The sequence below is a fragment of the Mirounga leonina genome, unplaced genomic scaffold, assembly GCF_011800145.1.
Source record: "Mirounga leonina isolate KUSES-001 unplaced genomic scaffold, KU_Mleo_1.0 Mir_115, whole genome shotgun sequence".
In the NCBI taxonomy this organism is placed as follows: domain Eukaryota; kingdom Metazoa; phylum Chordata; class Mammalia; order Carnivora; family Phocidae; genus Mirounga; species Mirounga leonina.
This window is the reverse complement of record NW_023270268.1, coordinates 6312679-6334278: the sequence shown is the minus strand read 5'-3', so window position 1 is coordinate 6334278 and position 21600 is coordinate 6312679. Positions and strand designations below refer to the sequence as shown.

The following is a 21600-nucleotide window of genomic DNA, read 5'->3' as shown; positions in this document are numbered from 1 at the left end:
TGTCCCCAGAGCTGAGCATATCACCTGTACTTGGCAGCAGAGATAAACTGCAAAAATCCCCACAATCCTGCATTCCCCACGTCTAGGCCCTTTACCACATGATTCTGTGGCGGTTTCCATCCTGAGGCAGGGGCTGACTCCCCCCACCTTGAATCTGCACTGTGATTTGTTCTGACAATTCGCTTCCACACTTAGGCCTCAAGAGGCCTTGTGCGCTTCTGCTTGCTCTCTCAGAACCCTGCCTGGCCTGCATGCGAACGAGTTCGATCTAGAGGAGAGTGCACTCAGCTGAGGACTTCCTAGACCAGCCAACCCCCAAGTGCCTGCAGGTGCAGACATGACACGTCCAGCTGAGATCAGAGAACCCCCCGGTTCAGCTCAGCCCAGCCCACAGACCTGTGAGCTATGTAGATATTTGCTGCTTTCAAGCCATTAAGCTTTGGGGTGGTTTGTTATGCAGTATGAGGTAACTGATTCAGTACTCCGTGTTTTTTTTTGTCCGACTTACTGATTGAATCAGCACCCGCAGGAAGAGAGGCAGAGGGGCAGCCGATAGGGTTCTGGATCTAAGGAGCATCACTGTGCCTTGTTCTGCTGAACAGACTTTTCTTGTTCATCTCCAAGCAGCACAAAAGTTGGTTTACATTCTCATGGCTATGCTAGCATAAGGATTTGAAATAGAGTGTGCAAACCATCTAGCAAGGATTTAGAGCACCTGGATTCCCTGTCACATGTAGCTATCATGTGCTCACATTTAAGGGTCATGCTTGTTTCCAACGACGTGGAGGCACCGTCTCCTGCAGGCTTCCAGAGGCAAGCTCTTTTCTATCAAGTAGAGTGGTGTTAGCATTAGTCCTAAGAATCACTCCCGCACCCCTAGAATGACTGGAACGCTGCTCTCAGAAACAGCCTTGCAAACTCTGTGCCCTGCCCCAACACTGCAGTGTCTCAAGAGCCCTGCGCCCCACCCAACCTGTGTGTGGTCTCTTCGATGGAAGCTTGGAGCTGCCGTTGATGTCTGCCCTCTGTCTATGCAGCCCGAAGATCATTTCTTAAAACACGGTCCCCGTTCAAGGCTAGGGAGTGCTGGGTATGGCAGAGCAGGCTGTGCGGTGCCCCTCACATCACAGATAGCCTGGACATGTAAGTGTATTACAACTATCCTCCAGCAGATGGAAGTAGAGTGTCTTTTCCCCCCTCCCCCTAACAAAATCAGAAGCAGGTTTTCTGATTTTTCGACAGATGGAAGTAAAGTTTCTGGACGAAGGGGTGCAGTTTACTGGTCTGCACAAAGATGCCATATAGTTCAGTGGGCGCTCTGTCAAACTAATATGCTTTCTTGCACGATCAAGCTAATTCCTTGTCTGAAAAAGAGACTATCACCTTTGTGCTTTTGTTTAGAGCCTAGTTTTGGCTTTTGATACAGAACCCAAAGCCCAGGCTCTGAGTTTACTGAGCAACGGTCCCCACAACTGTGTCACACCAGGCCTGCCCAGTACTCGGGAGAGATGTGGCAGAGGGAGCCCGGAGTCCTGATTACTACTCCCGCTCCAACCACCTCCCTCCTACACCACCAGGAAGGTCATTTTCTAGCTGTGCCCCAGAGACCGAAGGCATTCTTAGACCTCAGCTGAAACACAATGACAGCTTTTTATGTTGGTCCCCAAAGAAAACTTGGGCTGCAACTGTTTCCCAAGAGTTTTTTGGAAATTTTGGGTAAACTGAATTTTCCATTTTTGTATTAAAGTATGGGTAGATCGTAAAACATAAAGAGTCCTACAATTCTGAAAACGAGGATAAACGGAGACTTCAAAGACATTTCCCCCATGCGGCAGGTCCTCCCCTCTCTCTGGCACACGCTCTCACTCCCGTTAGTCCTCACGGTTACTTCGGGGAAAACCTTTGAGACGTGCTGGGCACACCTGTTTTTGCTGCCAGCTGAGCCCACTGGGAATGATCGGTCATGAGTTCAGTAAGCTGGACCCTCGGCAGCCCCACACTCAGTGCCGATCCAGTGGAGTCAATGCTGTCCTGCACTTTTTCTGGAACCTTCCACGGCTTGCCTTGCCACTTGAAGGGCAAAAGGCTCTGTTTACACGTGTTCTGTCTGTAGTGGAGGAAACATTCATGGAAACCCCAGAGGAGGAGAGACTCAAACCAAGCTCTGCTCAGTGGCAGACAGAGGCAGCAGAGTGTGCTTTCCGGCTTCTTGTGTCTGCGCCGGGCCTGATAGGAGCCTGCAGCCCCACAGGGCAGCTGCCTGAGCCCTCCTGACTGACTTACACAACTTTCTGGTGTAAACTTGCATCAGAAAACTGCCAGAAAACAACTAGGGAAACAGGAGATTTCCTCTGAAGGGCCCTCATTAGGGAGGTGTTGTGGGAGGCTTGAGGCCTAGGAAGAAAGGAGGCCTGACCAAGCTCTGGGGTCTGCCCCAGCCTCTACCCTCCCCGCCCATTTCGGGGTGAGTGAGGGACTAGCTGCACAAGTCCACGGCGTCTGCCTCCTGTGAGATCCCCACCCCCGCCTTCCTGGCCCTTGGGTGGCCTCTTGGGCAGCGATTCCAAGGACCTCAGACACACTCCTTCTTTGGACTAACTCGCGGCCTCATGTTTATGGGTCTCTTCAGTTACTTGAGTGTTTACACAGCATGTCTCTGTCTTGAGATGTCAACAGTGCGGCATATCAGCCCAGTATTTACTTCTGAGCATAAATAAGTCCCCACCGAGGGTCTCTGGCACATGGTTTTAATTGATATGGTGTGAAGGACGTTTGTGCGTGTGTGGACGCACACATGCATGTATCTGTGTCTTCTTTCTCTGGAGGAGAAGCAAGGATGGGTTCCCACAGTCTGGTTGGAGGGAAGGTGATAACCCAGTGACCCCTGGAGGGGCTGCCAAACCTTACACATTCTCTGAGCCATTTTACAGATTTATTTTCCTAAGTGTTTCTGCTTGAGGTCAAGTAACACTGCTCTCAAACAAAAACCATGAACCCAAAGCCAGCGTTAAAGCAGCAGGCTCTTGGAACAGGCCCTGCGGAGGGGTCAAGGCCACCCTTTCCTGCCAAGGCCTGCCTCCTCACTGCTTGGGAAAGGGAAGAGCCAGGGGGTCCCGGCCTTTTTGGGAAGGGCCTGGTCACTTCCCTTTGCCTCAAGGCATCTCAGCTTGCAAAAGGGGCAAAGAGGAGGGAGGGAAAAGGTTCCTGGTGTTTAGGCAAACTGCCCAAGGGCGGGAGGGACAAAGAAGCAGGGGGGGGGGCCCTAAATGAGGCTCTTTCTTCTAAAGGAAGGACATCCCCGCATCTTCACTCTCTTGCCACTTGACTCAGAGGCTGCCTTCAGGACCTGAAGGCACTTCTTAATGTGCGAGTCCCACACAAGGTTGTGAGACCTGCTGTACCTCTGGGCAATTGCACTTTCTTCTATAAACAGGCCTTTAGGATTGTTGTGAAGAGGTCTGAGGCCCAGGGCCCAGGCAGCTTCAAACCCTGTCAGGAGCTAAAGGCAAGGAGAGGGGAACTCATCTGGATTGTTCTGCCTTAAAAGAGTTTCACATTTCAAAGTTTTCTTCCTGAGTGGTGGTTTGGCAGGCTACTGTAATCCTCACACAGAAAGTTTAAATTACGGCTCCCAGGGTCTGCTAACATCCCAGCTTTGGGAAAGCTGATTAAGACCCATTTCAGTATTTGAAGAAGGGTCTGGTTAGCTCGGGGGCCCTGGTTGTGGATTTTGTGCCCGAGCCAGGGCCTGCTGCCGCCAAGCCTGAGAGCGCCTGGGATGTGAGCCGGTGGACCTTCGAGAAGGCCCTGGGGTCTGCCCAGAGGCAGAGGCAGAGAGGGAAGCTGAGCAGTAGGCAGGGAGCCTGGGGTCCCGCTCTGGAAAAGGCATCCGCAGACCTGTAAGGGGTTTCTATTGTAGATGATCGGTGGATGACGGGCACGTTAGCACCACAGTGACGTGCAGGAGGGCTCAGGAGATGGTGGCTCAGCCCCTTCAGCCGGCCACGTCCTGCTCACCTCTCCGGGTGTATGTACTTGGCTCGACCACCATGTCTGGTCACTTAACCACATTTCCCAGAGGTCTTCCAGGCTGAATAAGGGCTCTTTGGTTAACCATGTCCCTCTACCCAGAGCCTGTCACCCAGTAGGGACCCAATGCTGTCTGACGAATGAAGGCACTAGCCATCCTTCAAATGTATAGCGTGCTGACCCCCTGGCCTGGGTGGCACAGAGAACGCATCAGCACGGCCACGTGCTCTGTTCCGTTTTCAGCACCACGCTACGATCCGTGTCTATGTGGCACATCCTGGGGAACAACCATTTCTGGCTCATCAGCTCAAGGCAATGGCAAGCAACCAAGGTAGCAAGGTCAGGGGCTACTCTCAAGGGACCTTCAGGAGATGTGGCTCCATAAAGGCAGAGGACTTGAACGGTGCTCACTTGTCTTCAAAGGCCCTCGTGAAGCTGGTCCTGGCCAGCAGTGGCAACTTGGTGCCACTCCGTGGCTTTCCCCTTGACAGGAGGGAGGGAATTACATATGAACCATGGCAATAAGCCCGGACCATGAAGACCTCCCATGGGAGTTAACTATTAGGCTGGCCTTAGTCCAACTAATCAACAGACTTCTACGCACTGGACTGTCAATATGCTTTAGGTCTCTATTCACTATGCGGAAGGCATCATTCTTAGGTTGTAGACCCAGGAATCACAGTGGATAGGGGGTCTGTAGGTGAAGTTTGGGAATATGTAGGTCTTCAAAATAATCCTACATTTCGCTTGCCATTTTCAACCTCTTCCAAAGTCATCATACTTAGCCATTTAAGAAGGAAGAGGTTTTTCTTGAAGAAACTCCCTCTGCCAACCTCCCTCCTGCCTTGCAGCTTTGCCTGAAGAGATTACCCACTCTGAAGGCTGCGTGCAGTCATGAATGTTGCACCAAGATTTACTTTTATTCCCTTTCCCTAAAGAAGCTCAATTGGGATTTTATCTATGACACTATGGAAGAACTGAGGTTTCAAATACTTTAAAACAATGGTGACCTTCAAAGAAAAGATTAAGAGTCTGCCCGTATTTCTGAACATCATGAAGGTGGCAGATGAAAGGTGGCCCCAAACCCTCTGCCACTCTTCCTATTGAGATGTGGGGTCCATTTCCCTTCCCTTGCATCTGGGCTGCCATGTGACTGCTCTGACCAACAGAGTATGGTGCAATGCCAGTTCTGGGCCAGGCTTTAAGAGAACCAGCAGCTTCTACCATGCTCTTTTGGGGCCAAAGCCACCACGTAAGAAGAGAGGCTCCTCCCTGGGGAGGTGTGATCTACATGGGGAGAGAGGAGGGCTCAGCTGATTCCGGCCTCCCAGCCATCTTCACCAAGTGCCAGCAAATGTGAGTGAACTGAATTCCTCAGACCAGGCCAGCCACCAGGTAAATGCCACCGAGTGACCCCACTCAATGTCACGGGGAGCAGAAGAATCACCCAGCTAAACCCTTCCTGGATTTCTGACCCATACGCTCGTAAGATATAATGTAATGGCTGTTGAGAGCCACTCAACTTGGGGGCAGTTCGTTACGCAGCAGTGGTTCCATGGTACAGTATAAAGCCCACAGTGTGGGCAACAGCACCACCACCAACTGTGAAACCTTGCTGCAGTGAATGCCTTTGGGGAAGCTGCCTAATTTCCTTCTTTTATGAGATTCGGCCCGACACCCTGCCTCCAGCCACAGTGGTGGACGTTCTCTCCCCCAGACTTGCAGAACTGGGAATGAGAGGTGGCTGATCAATCCGTGGCTGGGGCTAGAAGCCACTGAGATATACTTCACAGGAGGGGTGGAGGGCAGTGTGGAGAGGCAGGTCTGCTCTGGGAGAATGTGATGCAGGTGTGCAGAGGGGCAGTGGTGAGGGGCTGTGTGGGACGAAGGGAGTGATGGGAAGAAGGGGTTGTCTCGCTTGGCTTCTGGATGCTTTGTGGGTCTGCATGTACCTGTTTCCTTTGGGGTCTATGTGTACCCTTGCATTCTTAGAATTCTCTTTCTTGCTTAAGTGGCTGTGAATGGATTTCTGTTTTTGTTTGTTTGTTTTTGCAACTGGAAGAAAGGGCCTTGGTGACGCCTGAGATAAGTATGTTCGGCCCTGGAAACTGAAGGGAAAGCTGGCCAGACCAGTGAGGTGACAGGAATGTCCTTCTGCTGACCTTCCCCCTGCTAGGTGAGAGGGACTGGGAGTGACTCAAGCCCAGTCTAGTCTCCTATAGGCACCCCACACTCAGAATTCCTCATACCAAGCAGCTCTTTTTCCAAAATAATTTCAAATCTGCCTTCCTTACTCTGGCTAAGGGAAACCATCCATCGTCTAAGCTAAAAACAGCAAAGGACTGCTACTTTCCTTCCTTCCGACCTCCTCAGTCCCACCGGCCACCAAGGCCTGCCTGCTCTAATTTGCTCTCCTCCCCTCCATCATGGCGACTGCCCTCGCCCCCATTCTGTCCCCAGACCTGTCTCCTGAAACAGATCTGGCCATGCCACTGCTCTGCCTCCAGATCCCCCACCCTGCCCTCCCATGACACACCTCGCCACAATGCTGCTTACTTTCTCACCTTCTCTTCCTTCTGGAGGGAATATCCACCTGCCCTTCCCTGCCTGGAAAACTCACACCACATCCAAGGTCAGACTTGAATGACAACTCATTTGTGAAATGTCCTCTGACTTTTCTCAGGTGCTTCAATGTGTTAGAAGCTCAGTGCTAAGCATTTTGCCTGCGTCTTTTCTATAGCTCACGCTAGAGGTTAGGGTCTCTGTTTTACCGAGGAGGAAACTAAGGGTCAGAGGGGGCGATGCTCCCAAGCCGCACAGCTGGTGAGCGCGAGCGCCAGGTTCTAGTGCGCAGCCGTCAGCCTGCAAAGTGCTGCGCTCTCCTCCCACATGGTACTCTATGGCCTTTAGACATTGCCCCTTGGGGTGGGGGATTAACGGCACCTTCTTCTCAGTTTCCAGAGAAGCTTGTGCACACTCATCACCCACTATTATACTTATAGGTCTGCGTGCTACATGGTGAAGTGTTCAAGGGCAGGGAGGAGTCACACTCATCGCTGTATCCAGGTACCTACCCAGTGTTTGGTTCAGAGCAAGTGGTCAACACATGTGAGCTGAAATGAAATACTGCTTTTGGATGATGAGCAAAGTAGTTTTGAGCCCATGGCATCATTCAACTGCTTCCGTAAAGCTGTTTTAGACCATCCTCTTCCAGCCTCATTGGTCATGGCAAGACCTTGCATGGGGCTAATGCCACTGATTGACTGCCAAGACTCTGCCCTCTCTCCCAGTCTGTGGCAGAGGGTGGTGTCTGCCTTCTCAGGTCCTGGCTCTTTGGATCCCATATAGCTGGGTGACATCAGGGTCCTGGCTACCCCATGACAGCCATCTCCTGCAATTGCACTCTTTAAATAAACACAACAGAAGCAAAGCCAAGCAGGTGGCAGGTGGGAGGAGGGAAGAGCGTGTACACAGCGTTGGGACACACCCCTGAGTGGCAGAGCCAAGGTCGGTGGCCAGAAGGACAGCGTTCTCGTCATGAGCTGGAATGGGGCATGGCCACCACACTCCCCACTCTGTGTCCCTGTCTGGTCTCACGCACCCAGCCTTGGAGGACTTCCTCTCATCTGAAGAGCCCAGACAAAGGCAGAAGGAAGAACTACCCCCCCCACCCCCAACCAAAGCCCTTTCTGTCTTCTAAGATCCCAAACACTGAGCTGGCTTTGTTCTCCACCCACAGACCAGAGGCAGTCGGGCAGGAAGGAGTTGGAGGAGAGAGGGGGGAGTTGAGCACCTATCTGGCCACGCAGATTAAACAAATGACAAATTGGCAGATTTTTTTTTTTTTTTAAAAAAAAGGTAATATCCACTCTTGGCAAATATATAGGAAAATGGACACTTTTGATACAGTGCTTGTGGGAGGGTGAATTGGTATAACCTCTCTAGAGGCAATTTGCAGTATATGATAAAAGGCTTCAAGTGTGTGTTTCCTTTGACTCAGTAATTCCATTTCTAGGGTTTCATCTTAAGTATATAATGAAGGATTTGTGCAAATATTTAGCTCTTAGGATAGTCACTGTGGCACTGTTAAAGGAGGTGTGAAACAAGGAACCACCTAAATTCCCGTGTCCTGGGGCTGGATGAGCGAGGGCAGACACTGCAGCCTCATGACTGTGCTGGAAGGGGGTTTTCAAAGACATGGAAAGAAGTTCAGAGCACTGTGTTCGGGGAAGAACAGGCTGAAAAAGAGTACATGGAATGTCTGAAAAGCATGGGAACATAAGATAAACTTATCTTTAAGTCATGTGCTCAATATATTTTTCATGAAACCTCCAGACACTTTTTCACGTGACGTAGCTCTAAATTTAAAGCAATGAGTCCAATTGTGAGTCTGAAAAATGTGTAATAAAAACAGTTTTTCCTGCTTCTAGACTTCTTGGATAAAAGTATATTATTATTTTTTTCGAACCCACAGTTCAAACCCACAGTTTTGACTTTAGAGGTCTTGTACCTCAAAATATATCGAGTACATTACTGGAAAATTCAACATCCTAGTCAAACATAAGTAGATGCCATGAGTGTGCTTGTTCAACATCTTTATGCAGCGAGGAAGGTCAAGAAGAGACAACACTGTTCATCACGGTTATTCTGGGATGTGGACTCCTGAGTGCTTTACAACCTTTTTTTTTTGTTTCTCACTGACTTGTTACAATGTCTGATGGATGAATACAAATTATTTTGTAATCCCAAAGCAGGTAATGATTTGAATCTAAAGCATCCGTCCATCATGATGTAAGAGGCCGTTTCCACCTGCATTTGAAACCCAGAAGGAACCATGGAAAAGCAAGGCTTTGGTGGCAGCAAGCCCCAGCTGTGGTCCCTGGTGCTATTCTAGCAGCTGGAGACACAAGGACAGCCACGGGCTCCCCTCACCTGGAACGCTACTGTGCAGCGGAAGAGACGCACCTTCGTTAGATAATGATCCTGAGGTTGTTACTAATGAATATAGAGGCACTGAAGCAAATGGACTCCAGATCTCTGAGAGTGTGAGGCAAAGAAACCATCTCGGACTTGGGGTGAGGACACCCCCCTTCTCCTTGAGAAAGTGACAGGAGGCAAGAAGGATGGGCAGGTGTGCCCTGGGGAAGGAGGCAGGGCAAATCTATCTCTTGGCTCACCTACAAGGGTTGGGAGAATGGACCCCACAGCTCCCCAGGCAGAACTCCGGACTTTAGCTCAGCTGAGGTACCCGAGCCTTCGGGGGCAGAAACCCTTTTCGTATTCCCCATGGGTAGAGAACAAAGAACTGTCCTGCAGTCCCTTTGCTTGTGTGTGTGCGTGTGTGTGTGTGTATGTGTGTGTTTTTCCCAAGTAAATGGTGAACCACCCCAAGCGCCGCTGTTCCTCCCCAGGCTTCTGTCGTGGAGTCAGGCTCCCATCCTCCCACCCTCCTGTTAGGACCAGCGAGAAGGTAAGAACAGAGCGGGGCTGAGATGTCTGTTCTCCATCTAAAGGTCCAGCCCTCGGGTATGAATGGCCTCAAGAGGGGCCAAGATTCCATCCGAGCCTGCAGGGGACACTGCCCTCCCTCCCACTGTACCTGCACCGTGTGGGATGTTCTAACAGGAAACTTCTTCCAAGAGCTCTCCCTCTGGTGAGGCGGAGGGCTGGGCATCCATGTGTGGGGGCTCCACGGGGCCCCGCAATCGATCGCCACACTCACCTTCCAGAGCAGTACAGCCAGCAGCAGGAAGATGAGGACTCCCACCAGCAAACTTATGGCAATGATCCACCCCACCACATAGCCCCGGGGCTCCAGATTGTGCAAGGCTTCGAAGACCACCTAGGAGGCAAAGCAGAAGGGGATGGGGGACAATTGTCAAACAGAAGTACCCAGAGCATGACAGAGCCAGGCCTGGGCTTGACGTCTGGAGGGAACTACAGATGTGTCCAGACTGTTGTGACCAAAGACTGGATTTTGGTTCAGTGCCTTTCTGCTTGTAGACTGATGGATTTTTCACTGGGATTGGAAAAGCACTTGAAATCCAAGCCCCAGTTCTTGCAAGGGTTGTCACAACAACAAGCCTGACTTCAGTATCATGAAGTGAACATAAGTGTGGTAAAGGCCTCAGAGGACGCACTCCGTTCTTGATTCAGGCAACGACAGTCTCCCTTTTATTAGGGTTTTGCAACGAAGGACGTGAGCATGCCCTCCATGTAAAACCGTGCTCTTCCCCAATGCGCACCTCACCTGTAGCTTAGTGCAATCATTTATCAATGCCAACTGCCTGACAGACTGTCGCTCCACCAGGGCCGGGACACCATCTGTCTCGGGTCTCATGGCCTCGCACACAGTAGGCCCTCACTCCTGAAGCGCTGGGCTCTGGGTTTCCACGGGAGCCATATGTAATCCCAGCCCATGCCACAGTGAGGCAAGTTTCCCCAAGTTTTATGGAAACTCAGCGGTGTGCCGGAACCGGCCATCAGCCTGCAAGAGCCAACTGGGTGCTTCTCTTCTTCGCCCCACATCTAGTGACGACACTGCAGTGGTGGCCTGAAATGGGCCGTGTGCGAGTATTTATTTATTTTTTTAAGATTTTTTAAATTTATTTTTTATTTATTTGACAGAAAGAGACACAGCGAGAGAGGGAACACAAGCAGGGGGAGTGGGAGACGGAGAAGCAGGCTTCCCGCTGAGCAGGGAGCCCGATGTGGGACTCGATCCCAGGACCCCGGGATCATGACCTGAGCTGAAGGCAGACGCTTAACGACTGAGCCACCCAGATGCCCTGCCGTGTGCGAGTATTTACACTGAGGAAACTGGCAGACGGGTCAGGGCCCCCCACCCTCCTGCCAGAGAACCAATTGCTTAATAGGTATTAACACTAATTGTACCCTTTGGCTCTGCTTTAGCCTTACTGGTCACAGTGGAGTTTGGTTTTGTAGAATTTAAAGCATCCATTGTGTCCTTACTGCCCGGTAACCTTCCCTACCATCCCCTGCCCACTCAAGCTTGCTGCAAAAGAGACGAAAATCCCAGCACTGGGTAGTCCTCATCTCCCCTGGCTGCCCGGCTGGCCCACCCCAGGTCTTTGTCCAAGCTGGGTCATCCCCTCCTTGGGGAAAGCCTATTTAAACCCAGCTGGATGCTGGAGGCTAGCTGAGGCTCTGCCTCTGCTGGGAAGCCTCGCTTATCCCGGGAGCCCACCCCGCCCCCCGCAAGCCACACGGGGTGATGGGGCACAGTACTGATTTACAGTGACCAGCACTGTTTATGTCCCCTTTTAGGGCCTGGCTCCCAGCTCTCTAATTCTTCCCAAGCGGTCGTCGGTGCTTTTCTTACAATCTCCTGTCCAGGTTCACGCAGCCACCCAGTGAGGGCTTCAACATCCACTTCACAGAGGGGGACCATCGAGGCCCAGAGAGGACAGCCTTTTGCTCTGGGCCATGTCACTTAAGTACAGAGTCAGGATTTGAACTCAGGTCTAGCCAACCCCCAGACCCCCAAAATCTGAGCTGGTTAACATGACACCACAGAGCGCCCAGCTGCAGGTGGCTCTTCTTAAAGACTACCGGTTGGTTCAATGGATCATTTGTTGTCTGTGCCCTGGTGATAAGGAAGGCAAATACGAGCATCTCCATCTCCCTGTGTCCATCCCCACAGCTGCAGTAGGAGGGGGGGTGTGTGCTGGGGGAGGGGTGGATGGTCATTCAGGAGGCAGATGAGCTGCCACAGTCACACCTGCAGACCCTGAATCCAGAACATTATCTCAAGGAAGACCAGGCAGAGCAGAGACCATCCCTTCCTGCATGGGGACAAGTGAAAGAAAACTGCCTACAAACACAGTAGTCATTCTGGGAATGGAAAGGAGGCCACCTTGTGGCACATACTCACTGGCTGTGTGACCTTGGGCAAGGTACTTTCCCTCTCTGAGCCGCATTTCTCTCATCTGCAAACTAGGGGTAAAACAGCACCTCCCGAGAGAATTCAAGGGACAATGTGCACAGAGCCCTGAGCCTAACACCTGGCAGAGCCCAACCTTGACAAACAGAAGGCAATTTTTCCATCAGTGCTGGCAGGAAGAGATTTTTGAGGTCATGCATGCTTGGTGACTCTTTAATTTTGAAAAACCATTTATTGATGTCTAAGATGCATACAGAAGAGTGAACATAACACAAGTGCACAGCTCACTAAATTTTTATATACTGCATGTTAAATGCACATGTGTGATCAGCACCCAGAATAAAAACAGAACATGTCCAGACCCCGAGACGCCCCCTTTACATCCCTTTCCTGCTAATACCTACATCAAGGGTAACCACTAGCCTGACTTCTCAGGGCCTAGATTAGCTGCACCTAATTTTGTCCTCAGTATATCTGGGACGGCACAGTGTAAACTCCTATGTCTGGCTTTTTTTTTTTTTTTTTTTTTTAAGATTTTATTTATTTATTTGAGAGAGAGAGAGAAAGAACGAACGCTTGTGAAAGCATGAACAGCGGGAGGAGCAGAGGCAGGGGGAGGAGCAGACTCCCCTGCTGAGCAGGACCCCCATGCGGGACTCAATCCCAGGACCCTGGGACCATGACCTGAACCGAAGGCAGACGCTTAGCCGACTGAGCCACCCAGGGGTCCTTTGCGTCTGGCTTCTTTCTCTCAACATCATGTTTGGGGGACTCATCCATGTTGTAGCATGTTTATGCTCCTTGCTGTACAGAACCGCGTAGTGTGAATACACCACAATCTATTTATCCATCCTCTCCCTTTAGGGGCTGTCACCAAGAGTGGTTTTCCAACATGGAGCAGTCCTGAAGGGAGGTGGGAGGTAGTGGCCCAGAAAGGGGTTCTGAAGTCACTCATCATACGCCCACTATTTTGTATCTGGATCAGACTAGAGATTCCTGTCTTTAAAGACAGATGCGTGCCTTTGGGTTCTTGCCCCCCAAAAAGCTGTGGACTGAATCACCTCCCACAAGCTCTCATGGTGTCTTGTACAGATGAACCTTGAGGCACTGTGGCCAACAGGTACGACTTTAGGGAACCAAGGTACTGCTCTCAGTTTACCCCTTTGTGAAATGGCGGGGGAGGGGTCTAAAGGGAAAATCAGACAGTGTTGTGAAGGGGCCCAGTGCTTGGTCAGGTAACAAGAGGCTGCGAAGCCTCCTTGACAGTGAGTTGCTGAGGCAGGCTGTGAGCTCAGGGCGGGCCGGCCATAGTCCACCTCCTTCGAGAGCCCCAGTGGCTTCTCGGGAACGCTGCTGTCCCCTTGCTGTTCGAAATCTGCATCCCCGCAAAGCTGCGCCGGAGCTCTGGTTTTGTGGATACAGACACAGTCAAGAGTATCCACTGCAGTTTAGTCTAACAAATTCCACAAGAATGCCCTGTCACTTCCCCGGAATGTGTGTTTAATCCTTCTTATTTTTAGTGATGCTGTTCCCCTTCTTGTGCTTTGGCAAAGCTGGTCACTGCATGTCAAGACTCTAATAAGCCTATTTGGGGGAGAAAATCAAGAGCGTCCTGCAGTTTTAAGAAGTCACATCTCAAATAAGACTCCAAAGGAAGGCACAGCTGCTGGACTCCAGGGGGGAGTCAAAAAGCAGTGACCGTGAAGCCTTGTTTCCACCACTGAGGAGCTGGTGACCCTGGTCAAGCCCCTGGACCTTTCCATGTATCTTTTCTGTCTTCTTGTTTCCATCCCCGGTCTCTGCCCCAGGTCAGGCCTGGTCGGCTCTCACGCCACCATTTCAGGAGCCCTGGGGAGGACCCCCGCTGTTAGGAGTGTCTTTCTAAATGCAGGTCTTCTTTTGCTTCTCTGCCTACACTCTGGATGTGAATACACCATCCAGGGTCCCGGGCTCTTTACATCTGGTCTCTTTCCTACCTTGCCAGCCCCTCACAGGGCAGCCATTCACATTCTAGCCAGTCTGTGTCATCTTGCCTGTGAGGCCCACGCTCTGGCCACCTGGAATGCCCTTCCATTCTTGTCCACTCGGCAAACTCCAATATTGCTCATCTTAAAAATTTGCATGCCTTTTGGTCCATTAATTCTATACTTGAAAATTTACTCAAAGGTGAAGAAACATAAAATATAGAAAAACTTTTGTCTTCAAAGATGTTCACTGTACAATTATTTATACTGGTACAGAATGAGATTTCCTCAATGCCTAACAATAGGGCAACAGATAAGTAAGAGATAATTATGGTCGATCACAAAGTGGAATCCCATAGAGCAGTTTTAAAAAGGATGATAATAAATTTGGCTGTCAAAGCACAATTTTCAAAAAGCTGAAGACATGCCTCTCCTACAAATACAGAGTGAACACATGTTAAAGATGTATTTAATTCATTATTGAGGGGGATCAGCAGGATGGTGAAACTAGTTCAAAGAAGGATCTGTAAATCAGATACAAGACTGGGTAAAACCCCATAGGGCGCTGAACTACAACCTTTGGGATTTTATTTTCTGCCAGAGAAATCATTTTCACCTTTACTGGCAAAAGGCATAATTTATAACTGATCAGTCTTCTACCATCAACTTGTAACTTCACAGAATCCAGGCCCTAGAGAGTTAGGCAGGCCTGCTAAACCTTTTCTCAGATTTCAAAGTGTCCAAGATTCACATGCAGAACCTGGTTACAAGTCTGGGTTGGGGCCCGAGATTCCACATTTCAAATTAGCTCCTTGGTGGTGCTAATACCGCTCGTCCATACTTTGAGTCGAAAGGAGCTAGGGAATGTTCCAGCCTACCATCAGAAGGACATGCAACCATCTTTTTGCCTGATTTCCATGTTTTAAATACTTTTGAAAACATGATAACATGGGAAAAATGATAAATATTACAACATTAAGTGAAAAAATGAGAACATCAATTTAATATCTAGAAGACATTAGCTTTGCAGAAAAATGGTAGGAAGTTTCAAAAGTACACAGGTGCTTTTTGATATTATGGGCATTTTTTTCTTTTTTCTACCTTTTTGTTATTAAAATTTTTTCTTAACTGAGCATTTTAAAGCCAAGTTAAAAAAAAAAAATTGAGAAAGAGAAACTCTGCTCCAACATCTCCTGTTCCAAGAAGCCTGACCTACCCCTCTTTTTGGCAGAATTAGTCATTCATTCGCTGAGCTTTTGGAAACAGCACCTCTTTTAGCAGAGGAGAACTACTGTGGTATCCCAGTGTCCCAAACAGAAAAATGTGGAGGTTCTCTGGTTGTTAAGAAGGTAGGCAGCCAGAGCCCAGCCTGCTCAGCCCCCCTTCCCAAACCTGTCCCTCCTTACCCCAGCCCCGGCAGGCCCTGAACTGGCTCAAGGGAACCCTTGGCTCCACAACATTTAGTTTTAAAACCACAGCTAAGCACTTGGCAGTCCTGGCCTTAAGTCCTTCTCACTCTGTTAGGTAATGATGTATCTCCCTGTTGATGGATTCCAGCACCCTGTGAATTCTTATAGAATAAGGTTTCAAATGTATGTCCTCCTGTCGCCTAAACCAGGATCGTGATTCATGATGTGATTCATGAATGCACACATTAATAAATTCAGTGTCCTCTTGGCTATAGCACGAGATGAAGCATGACTATGATTCAGTCTGCAACAAGAGAGGCTGGGGTTCGAAGCTGGAGTCTCTGAGTGTGCTTCCTGTCTCTCTATCTCAAAAATATATTTGCAAATGTGATTTCTTGGCAGGGAGTTCTGGCCATTCATCCATCCATCTGCCCACCCACCCGTCTGTCCATCCAACCATCTGTCCATCCATCCCATCCATCTGCCTGTCTATCCTTTCATCCATCCATCCATCCATCCATCCATCCATCCATCCATCCATCTAACAAAGGTCTATGCAGCAACTGCTAAGTGCTGGGCACTGTGGGGGTCCCGTGATGAATTAAGCAGGTGGTCCTGGCTCTCACAAAAATTCTAGCTCTTAGAGAATATGACCAGTTAGACACATAAATGTGAAATCATAATTTTGGCAGGTACCCCGAGGGAGAGGTTTATGGTTATAAAAGACTCTGAGATAGACATAGCAGTCAGAAAGAGTTCCTGAGGGAACTGCTTGAGCTTAGGGTGATGAGTCAAAAGGAGGGGAGGGAACAGCATTCTAAGGAGAAGGAGAGTGTGTGCAAAACCCCTGTGGCAGACATGGGCTTGGCAGGGGTAAGACAGAGCCAGCAGACAGCGGGGTTGGGGCAAACAGAATGAACAAGAAGCCAAAGGAAGATGTTCAAAATGCAGCTAGAGAGACAGGAAGGGCTGGAGGCTGTGTTAGGAATCATATGCCTTATCTTAAGAGGAATGGGATTGTGATGCAGGGTTTTGACCAGGGGAGGGACATGGTCCACAGTGTGCCAGGAGCACTTAGCTGAGAAACGACTGGAGATTAGAAGGGAGAACTTCCCATGGCAGGTTCAAGGAACAAACAGCCTGGGGAGCAAGGTTGCAGGGGAAGTGGTGCCGGGAGGTATATGCTTCCGGTAGGGAAGAGGGTAGGAGAAAGGGAAAGAGACTGAGGACGAGGGAGAGTCTGGTGGTGGAGGCTGATAGGAGGCTGAGAGACGGGGAGGCAGATGTTCTGAACATAGAAGGGATGGATGATGGCACGGCCATGGACTGAAGCTGGAGAGCTTATGTGCTGGGTGTTAACTAAGAATACAGAGGAGGGTGCCTGGGTGGCCCAGTTGGCTAGGCGATGGCCTTCAGCTCAGGTCATGATCCCGGAGTCCTGGGATTGAGTCCCGCATCAGGCTCCTGGCTCAGCGGGGAGCCTGCTTCTCCCTCTGACCCTCTCCCCTCTCATGCTGTTTCTTACTCTCTCAAATAAATAAATAAATAAATAAAATCTTAAAAAAAAAAAAAAAGAATACAGAGGAGAAGGAGGAGCTTGTGGGTTTGTCTCCACAGAGGCTTTGAGGAGGAGAGACAACAGGCTGGGCAATAGCCGGCCCAGATACTGGGCGTCCCACCCGCTGTGGTAAAGTTTCATGCACCTGAGGCTGGCAAGCTGGTGTCCGGGGACCACTGGGAGCCAACTTCCAGGCTGAGGCAACAGGCAAGCCAAACAAGAGTGCTCAATTCACTTCTGTGTTTCTGGAAACTTTTACGTGCCCACCACTGCAAATAGGCCTCATGTCATAGCTGGTGATGCTCGGGTCTCTGTAAGGCCTGAGGATATGACCACGGTGGGGTGTACCTGGCCCAGCCTCTGCTGGATGAGGGCTTCCAGTGCTGAGACAGTGCAGTCAACACGCCCCAGAGGGAGGTTCAACCTCAGACCCAGGTCGGCTGAAGGTCAATTGCAATGGCAAGATGCTTTCTGCAGTCAACCTCACACCCGTCTCACAGAAAAGGAATTCGAGTACAATAAAAAGTGGAAAGGGAAGAACATCTGGGACAAAGAAATGACATTTCCACCTGCTTCTGATTACACCAGTGAGGGGTGGGGGAGGGAGGATGGAGAAAGGTCTGTCGGGACTGGAAGAAATGTTCTCGGCAGAACCATGTCTTAAACTACTCTCAGAACACAGCCTGCGGGAAGCTGGGGAGCAGGGAGACCTATGGAGACAACATCAAGGAATAGAAAATAAACTGCGCATCTGGCGAGATTGAAGCTGTATGTTTATGCTGGGACACGCAGAGATGTCAAACCCACTGTGGCCGCCAGGTGCCGGGGTTCAGAGAAGCCTTGCTCTGTTCGGATGTGCGGGGGGAATGAGCTGGGCTGGTGCTAATTTCTTTGTTGTTAATAACGGGTCACATTTGTTGGGAACTTACTGAGTTCCAGACCCTACGTTGAGAGGTTTTATATCCACTGCTTCGTGTAATCCTCACGACTGCTCTTTAAAGGGAGGAGGGGAGGGCAGCTCATTTACCTCCAGACTATCTTGATGAGAAGCTGTGCATCTGGTGAGGACCCAGACCACAGCAGGAAGAGCTCCAGAATCAACAGACCCTTAAGTCTGCACATGATGTGCTTCTCAGGCCACCGGAGCCAAGGGTCGCTCTTAAAGACCAAGGGCCAGCTGCTTACCACCCATGACCGTGATCCCTACCACCTGCTGAGAACAGTGTTCTCATTGTGTGTGGGCGCAAGGCCACGGGCCAGCCCAGGGCAGAGGAGCACGGGATTAAGGAAGACTCAGGACTTGCCAACAGGCCGAGCCAGCAGCCAGTGCTGCTCTTCGACCGACAAGCAGTGGCACCTCAGCTTGGAAGGTCTTTTCACCTTCTGGAGCCTCAGTCTCCCCAACAGGAAATAGAGTAAAGACGCCTAGTTTGGAAGGTCACCAGAGCTAATCACATCAAATGCTGGGCACATCATAGGAATTGAACAGACACGTGCGGATCTGAAACAACAGAGTCCTCAAGCACAATGTGACATCCCAGTGGATGGCAGGATTTAGAGGCCACTTCCCCTAGGCTACGCTGGGAGAGAGCAAAGGCCCTTGGAACTTCCTCCTGGGGCAGCCCCCAGCCAATGACAAGCAGGTCTGAAAGCCCAGCTTCCTCACTTCAAGGTGGACAAACTCTGGGGTCTTACGTGTATTCCAGAGTTCCCCACAGAATCAGGCTGAGCCTCATCGTTCCTTCTCTCCTTCGTCTTCCCTATCCCGTCATCTCACTTCTTTCCTGGGCTCACATGCTCGTCTCAAGTTCGCTTCTTGAGAGTCTAGCCTAGGACCCGTGTGACTTCCTGTGGCGTGCCTGCCCTTTCCCCTGGCACTTGGAACACTCCTTCAGGGCTTGTTCAGGGTCATGCCTCCTTTCGTGCAGCCTGTCCTCACCTCTTCAGCAAGGCACTCTCAGCACATAACCACACCGTGCTGTGTGCATGGCTCCGTGTGCACCCATGTGCACACACGCGCGCACGTGTGTGTGTGTGTGTGCACGCGTGTGCGCGCACGTGCACTGTGGAAGTCTGGAGGGTAAAAAATGGTTCTTGTTCACACACTGGGGGTTCAACTCATGTCTAGTGAAAGAATTTGATGGACCAGACAGCAGCCTTGTCCTAAAATACAATCTTTCATGGCAGAACTCTCTAGAGTCTAGGGATTCAGTGAGAGGGTACAGAGGCCACCAAGGGAAATGGACAGAAGGGGCACCTGGGTGGCTCAGTTGTTAAGCATCTGCCTTCGGCTCAGGTCATGATCCCAGGGTCCTGGGATTGAGTCTTGCATCAAGCTCCCTGCTCAGAGGAGTCTGCTTCTCCTCTCCTTCTACCCCTCCCCCTGCTCTTGCTCTCTCTCTCTCTCCCTCTTTCTCAAATAAACAATATATTTTAAAAAAAAAAGGAAATGGAGATTAAAAAACTGGGGGAATTTGAGGTCCCCCAGCCCTGATTCAACCAGAGCATATTTCAATTTAGGAGTGGGTTCTGTTGTTTACAAAAATAACAACGATGATGACAGTCATGATGATAACCAGAGATCCCTGGTTTAGGATAAACTGACCGAGACTCTTGAGGATTTGGCAAAAGGAGAGGCTTATTCTTCATGTGGTTCATACTGTCCTTGGCTATCGCTTTCTGCAGTGAGAGCCACTATTAACTGAACCACCCATGTGGACGCACCAGGCAAGGGGTTTTGCATCAAGATGTCATTTGATCCCTCCCAACCCGTTTGGACAGGCATTCCCTACATGGGACCTGCACAAATTGCCACGTCTTTACTGATAGAAATCTACCTGTCTGCTTCCATCTCCTCTGCCACCATCACCTCTTGCCATGTAACTGTTGCAAGCTTCTAACTAGCCTTTTTATGTCCACCTTTCCTTCTTACGATCCACTAACCCCACAGCAGCCTATGATTTTTAAAGAATCTACAGTTGACCCTTGAACCACACAGGTTCGAACTGTGCGGGTCCACTTATATGCGGATTTTTTCTCGATAAATACAGTACAGTGCTGTAAATATATTTTCTCTCCCTTATGATTCTCTTAACAACATTTACTTTTCTCTAGCTTACTTTGTTGTGAGAATATAGCACGTAATACAGATAACATACCGCATACGTGTTAATTGACTGTTCATGTTATCAGTAAGGCTTCTGGTCAATAGTAGGCTATTAGTCATTACGTTTTTGGAGAGACAAAGGTTATATGTGGATTTCTGACTGCCACAGGGGTCGGTGTCCCTAACCCCTGCGTTGTTCAAGGGTCAACTGTGTATTGGATCATGCCATTCCCTGCTTCAAACAGAAGCTCTCAGGGGCTTCCCTTCACTACTGCCCCCTGGTGTGACATGGCATGGCCCTGCCTACATGGCCCCCCACGGACATCTTCACTGTTCCCCGGGCTCTTGCCACACTGGTCTTTGAACTGTGAACATGGCAGGCCGTTCGTGTCTTTAAGCAACTCTCCCAGCAAACTGGGGCGCTTTTCCTCATCCTTGGCCAGCGAATTCCTTCTCACTTTCTAGGTCTCAATGTCCTTGGAGAAAGATTCTCTGACCCCCCTTTAATAGAAAGCAGGTTAGTCCCATAGAACTCACCTCAGTTTGAAATGAAATTCTCTTTGCTTCCCTGTTTACCATCTGTTCTCCTCTCAGTCAGCTCTGGGAGTGCAGGGACCGTTTATATTGTTCCCCATTGAACCCCTAGTGCCTAGTACAACAGCTAGCTCTTAGCAAGTCCCCAATAAGTATTCATCAAGTAAATAGGCAAACGGTGACTATTAGGAAGTAGGACTCACGTTCTGGCAAACTGTGCTGTCATACTACTCAATTCCTTATGGTTATAAGTGAATTCTCGCTTGTGGGGGTGGTGGGGGAGGGGGAGGACCACCTTCAGATGATGGCAGAGGATGGGGATGGTGGTGACCTTCCAATGACCCTCTCCTGCATCCTACATTTCAATGTAACTTGAGGTGCAAGGGGGAAAACCTCTCTTGCCACGTGGAACATAATTTTAACTGTAACTGGCCACATAAATGGTAAAGCACAAGTTGCAAACTACTAGGTGACTGTAAAAACTGTAGAGCTTGCGTCAGGAAGCAGTCCAACAAAAGGACCATAAGTGGCACCTTTTGGAGTCACTTCTGTTTACCATGTTAGGTGATGCCCCTCTGGTTGAGATGCCCTGGCTTGTGTCTTTGGTTGGGGGGGCAATGGTAGGGTGCAGAACAAAGGCAGAAATCTCTAGCAAGTAGAAAGCAGCTTTGCCGTGTTATGGGTGGGGAAACTGAGGCTCGCAGAGCCTACCTGGCACCCAGAGTCACACAGCTAGGATGTGAGGGAGATGGATTTGAATCCGGGCTTTTCTGAATCCCAAGGGGAGATGCGGTGCTCTGTCTCCACAGAGGACTGACTTCTTGAAAGGGCCAAGCCTGGGAACTGAACTGAAATGGCTTCAGAGAAAATTGCTGTGCTGAGCAATGAGTGCTTGACAGGGCAGGTTTCCTTAGAAGTGAAAGCATGGCTGTGGTCCTGAGGCTTCCTTCTGGGTTCTGATTAGGCCGAGAAGGGAAAGCCCCCTCTGGGGGGAGGACATCGAGGTCCAGTCTGAAGGAGCTCCGGGCTCCAAGGCCACCTGGGCCGTTTTATTTATTTATTTATTTATTTATTTATTTATTTATTTATTTATTTAT

General features: G+C 50.0%; 1 protein-coding gene across 1 annotated transcript in view; it reads right to left on the bottom strand.

Moving 5' to 3' along the window:
* ITGA9 (integrin subunit alpha 9) overlaps nucleotides 1–21600 on the bottom strand; it is a 346914-nt gene that overhangs the window by 6809 nt on the left and 318505 nt on the right. The window contains exon 27 of the mRNA XM_034991993.1: nucleotides 9752–9871. Coding sequence (XP_034847884.1) covers nucleotides 9752–9871 — 120 coding nt within the window. The remainder of the gene's footprint in view (nucleotides 1–9751; nucleotides 9872–21600) is intronic.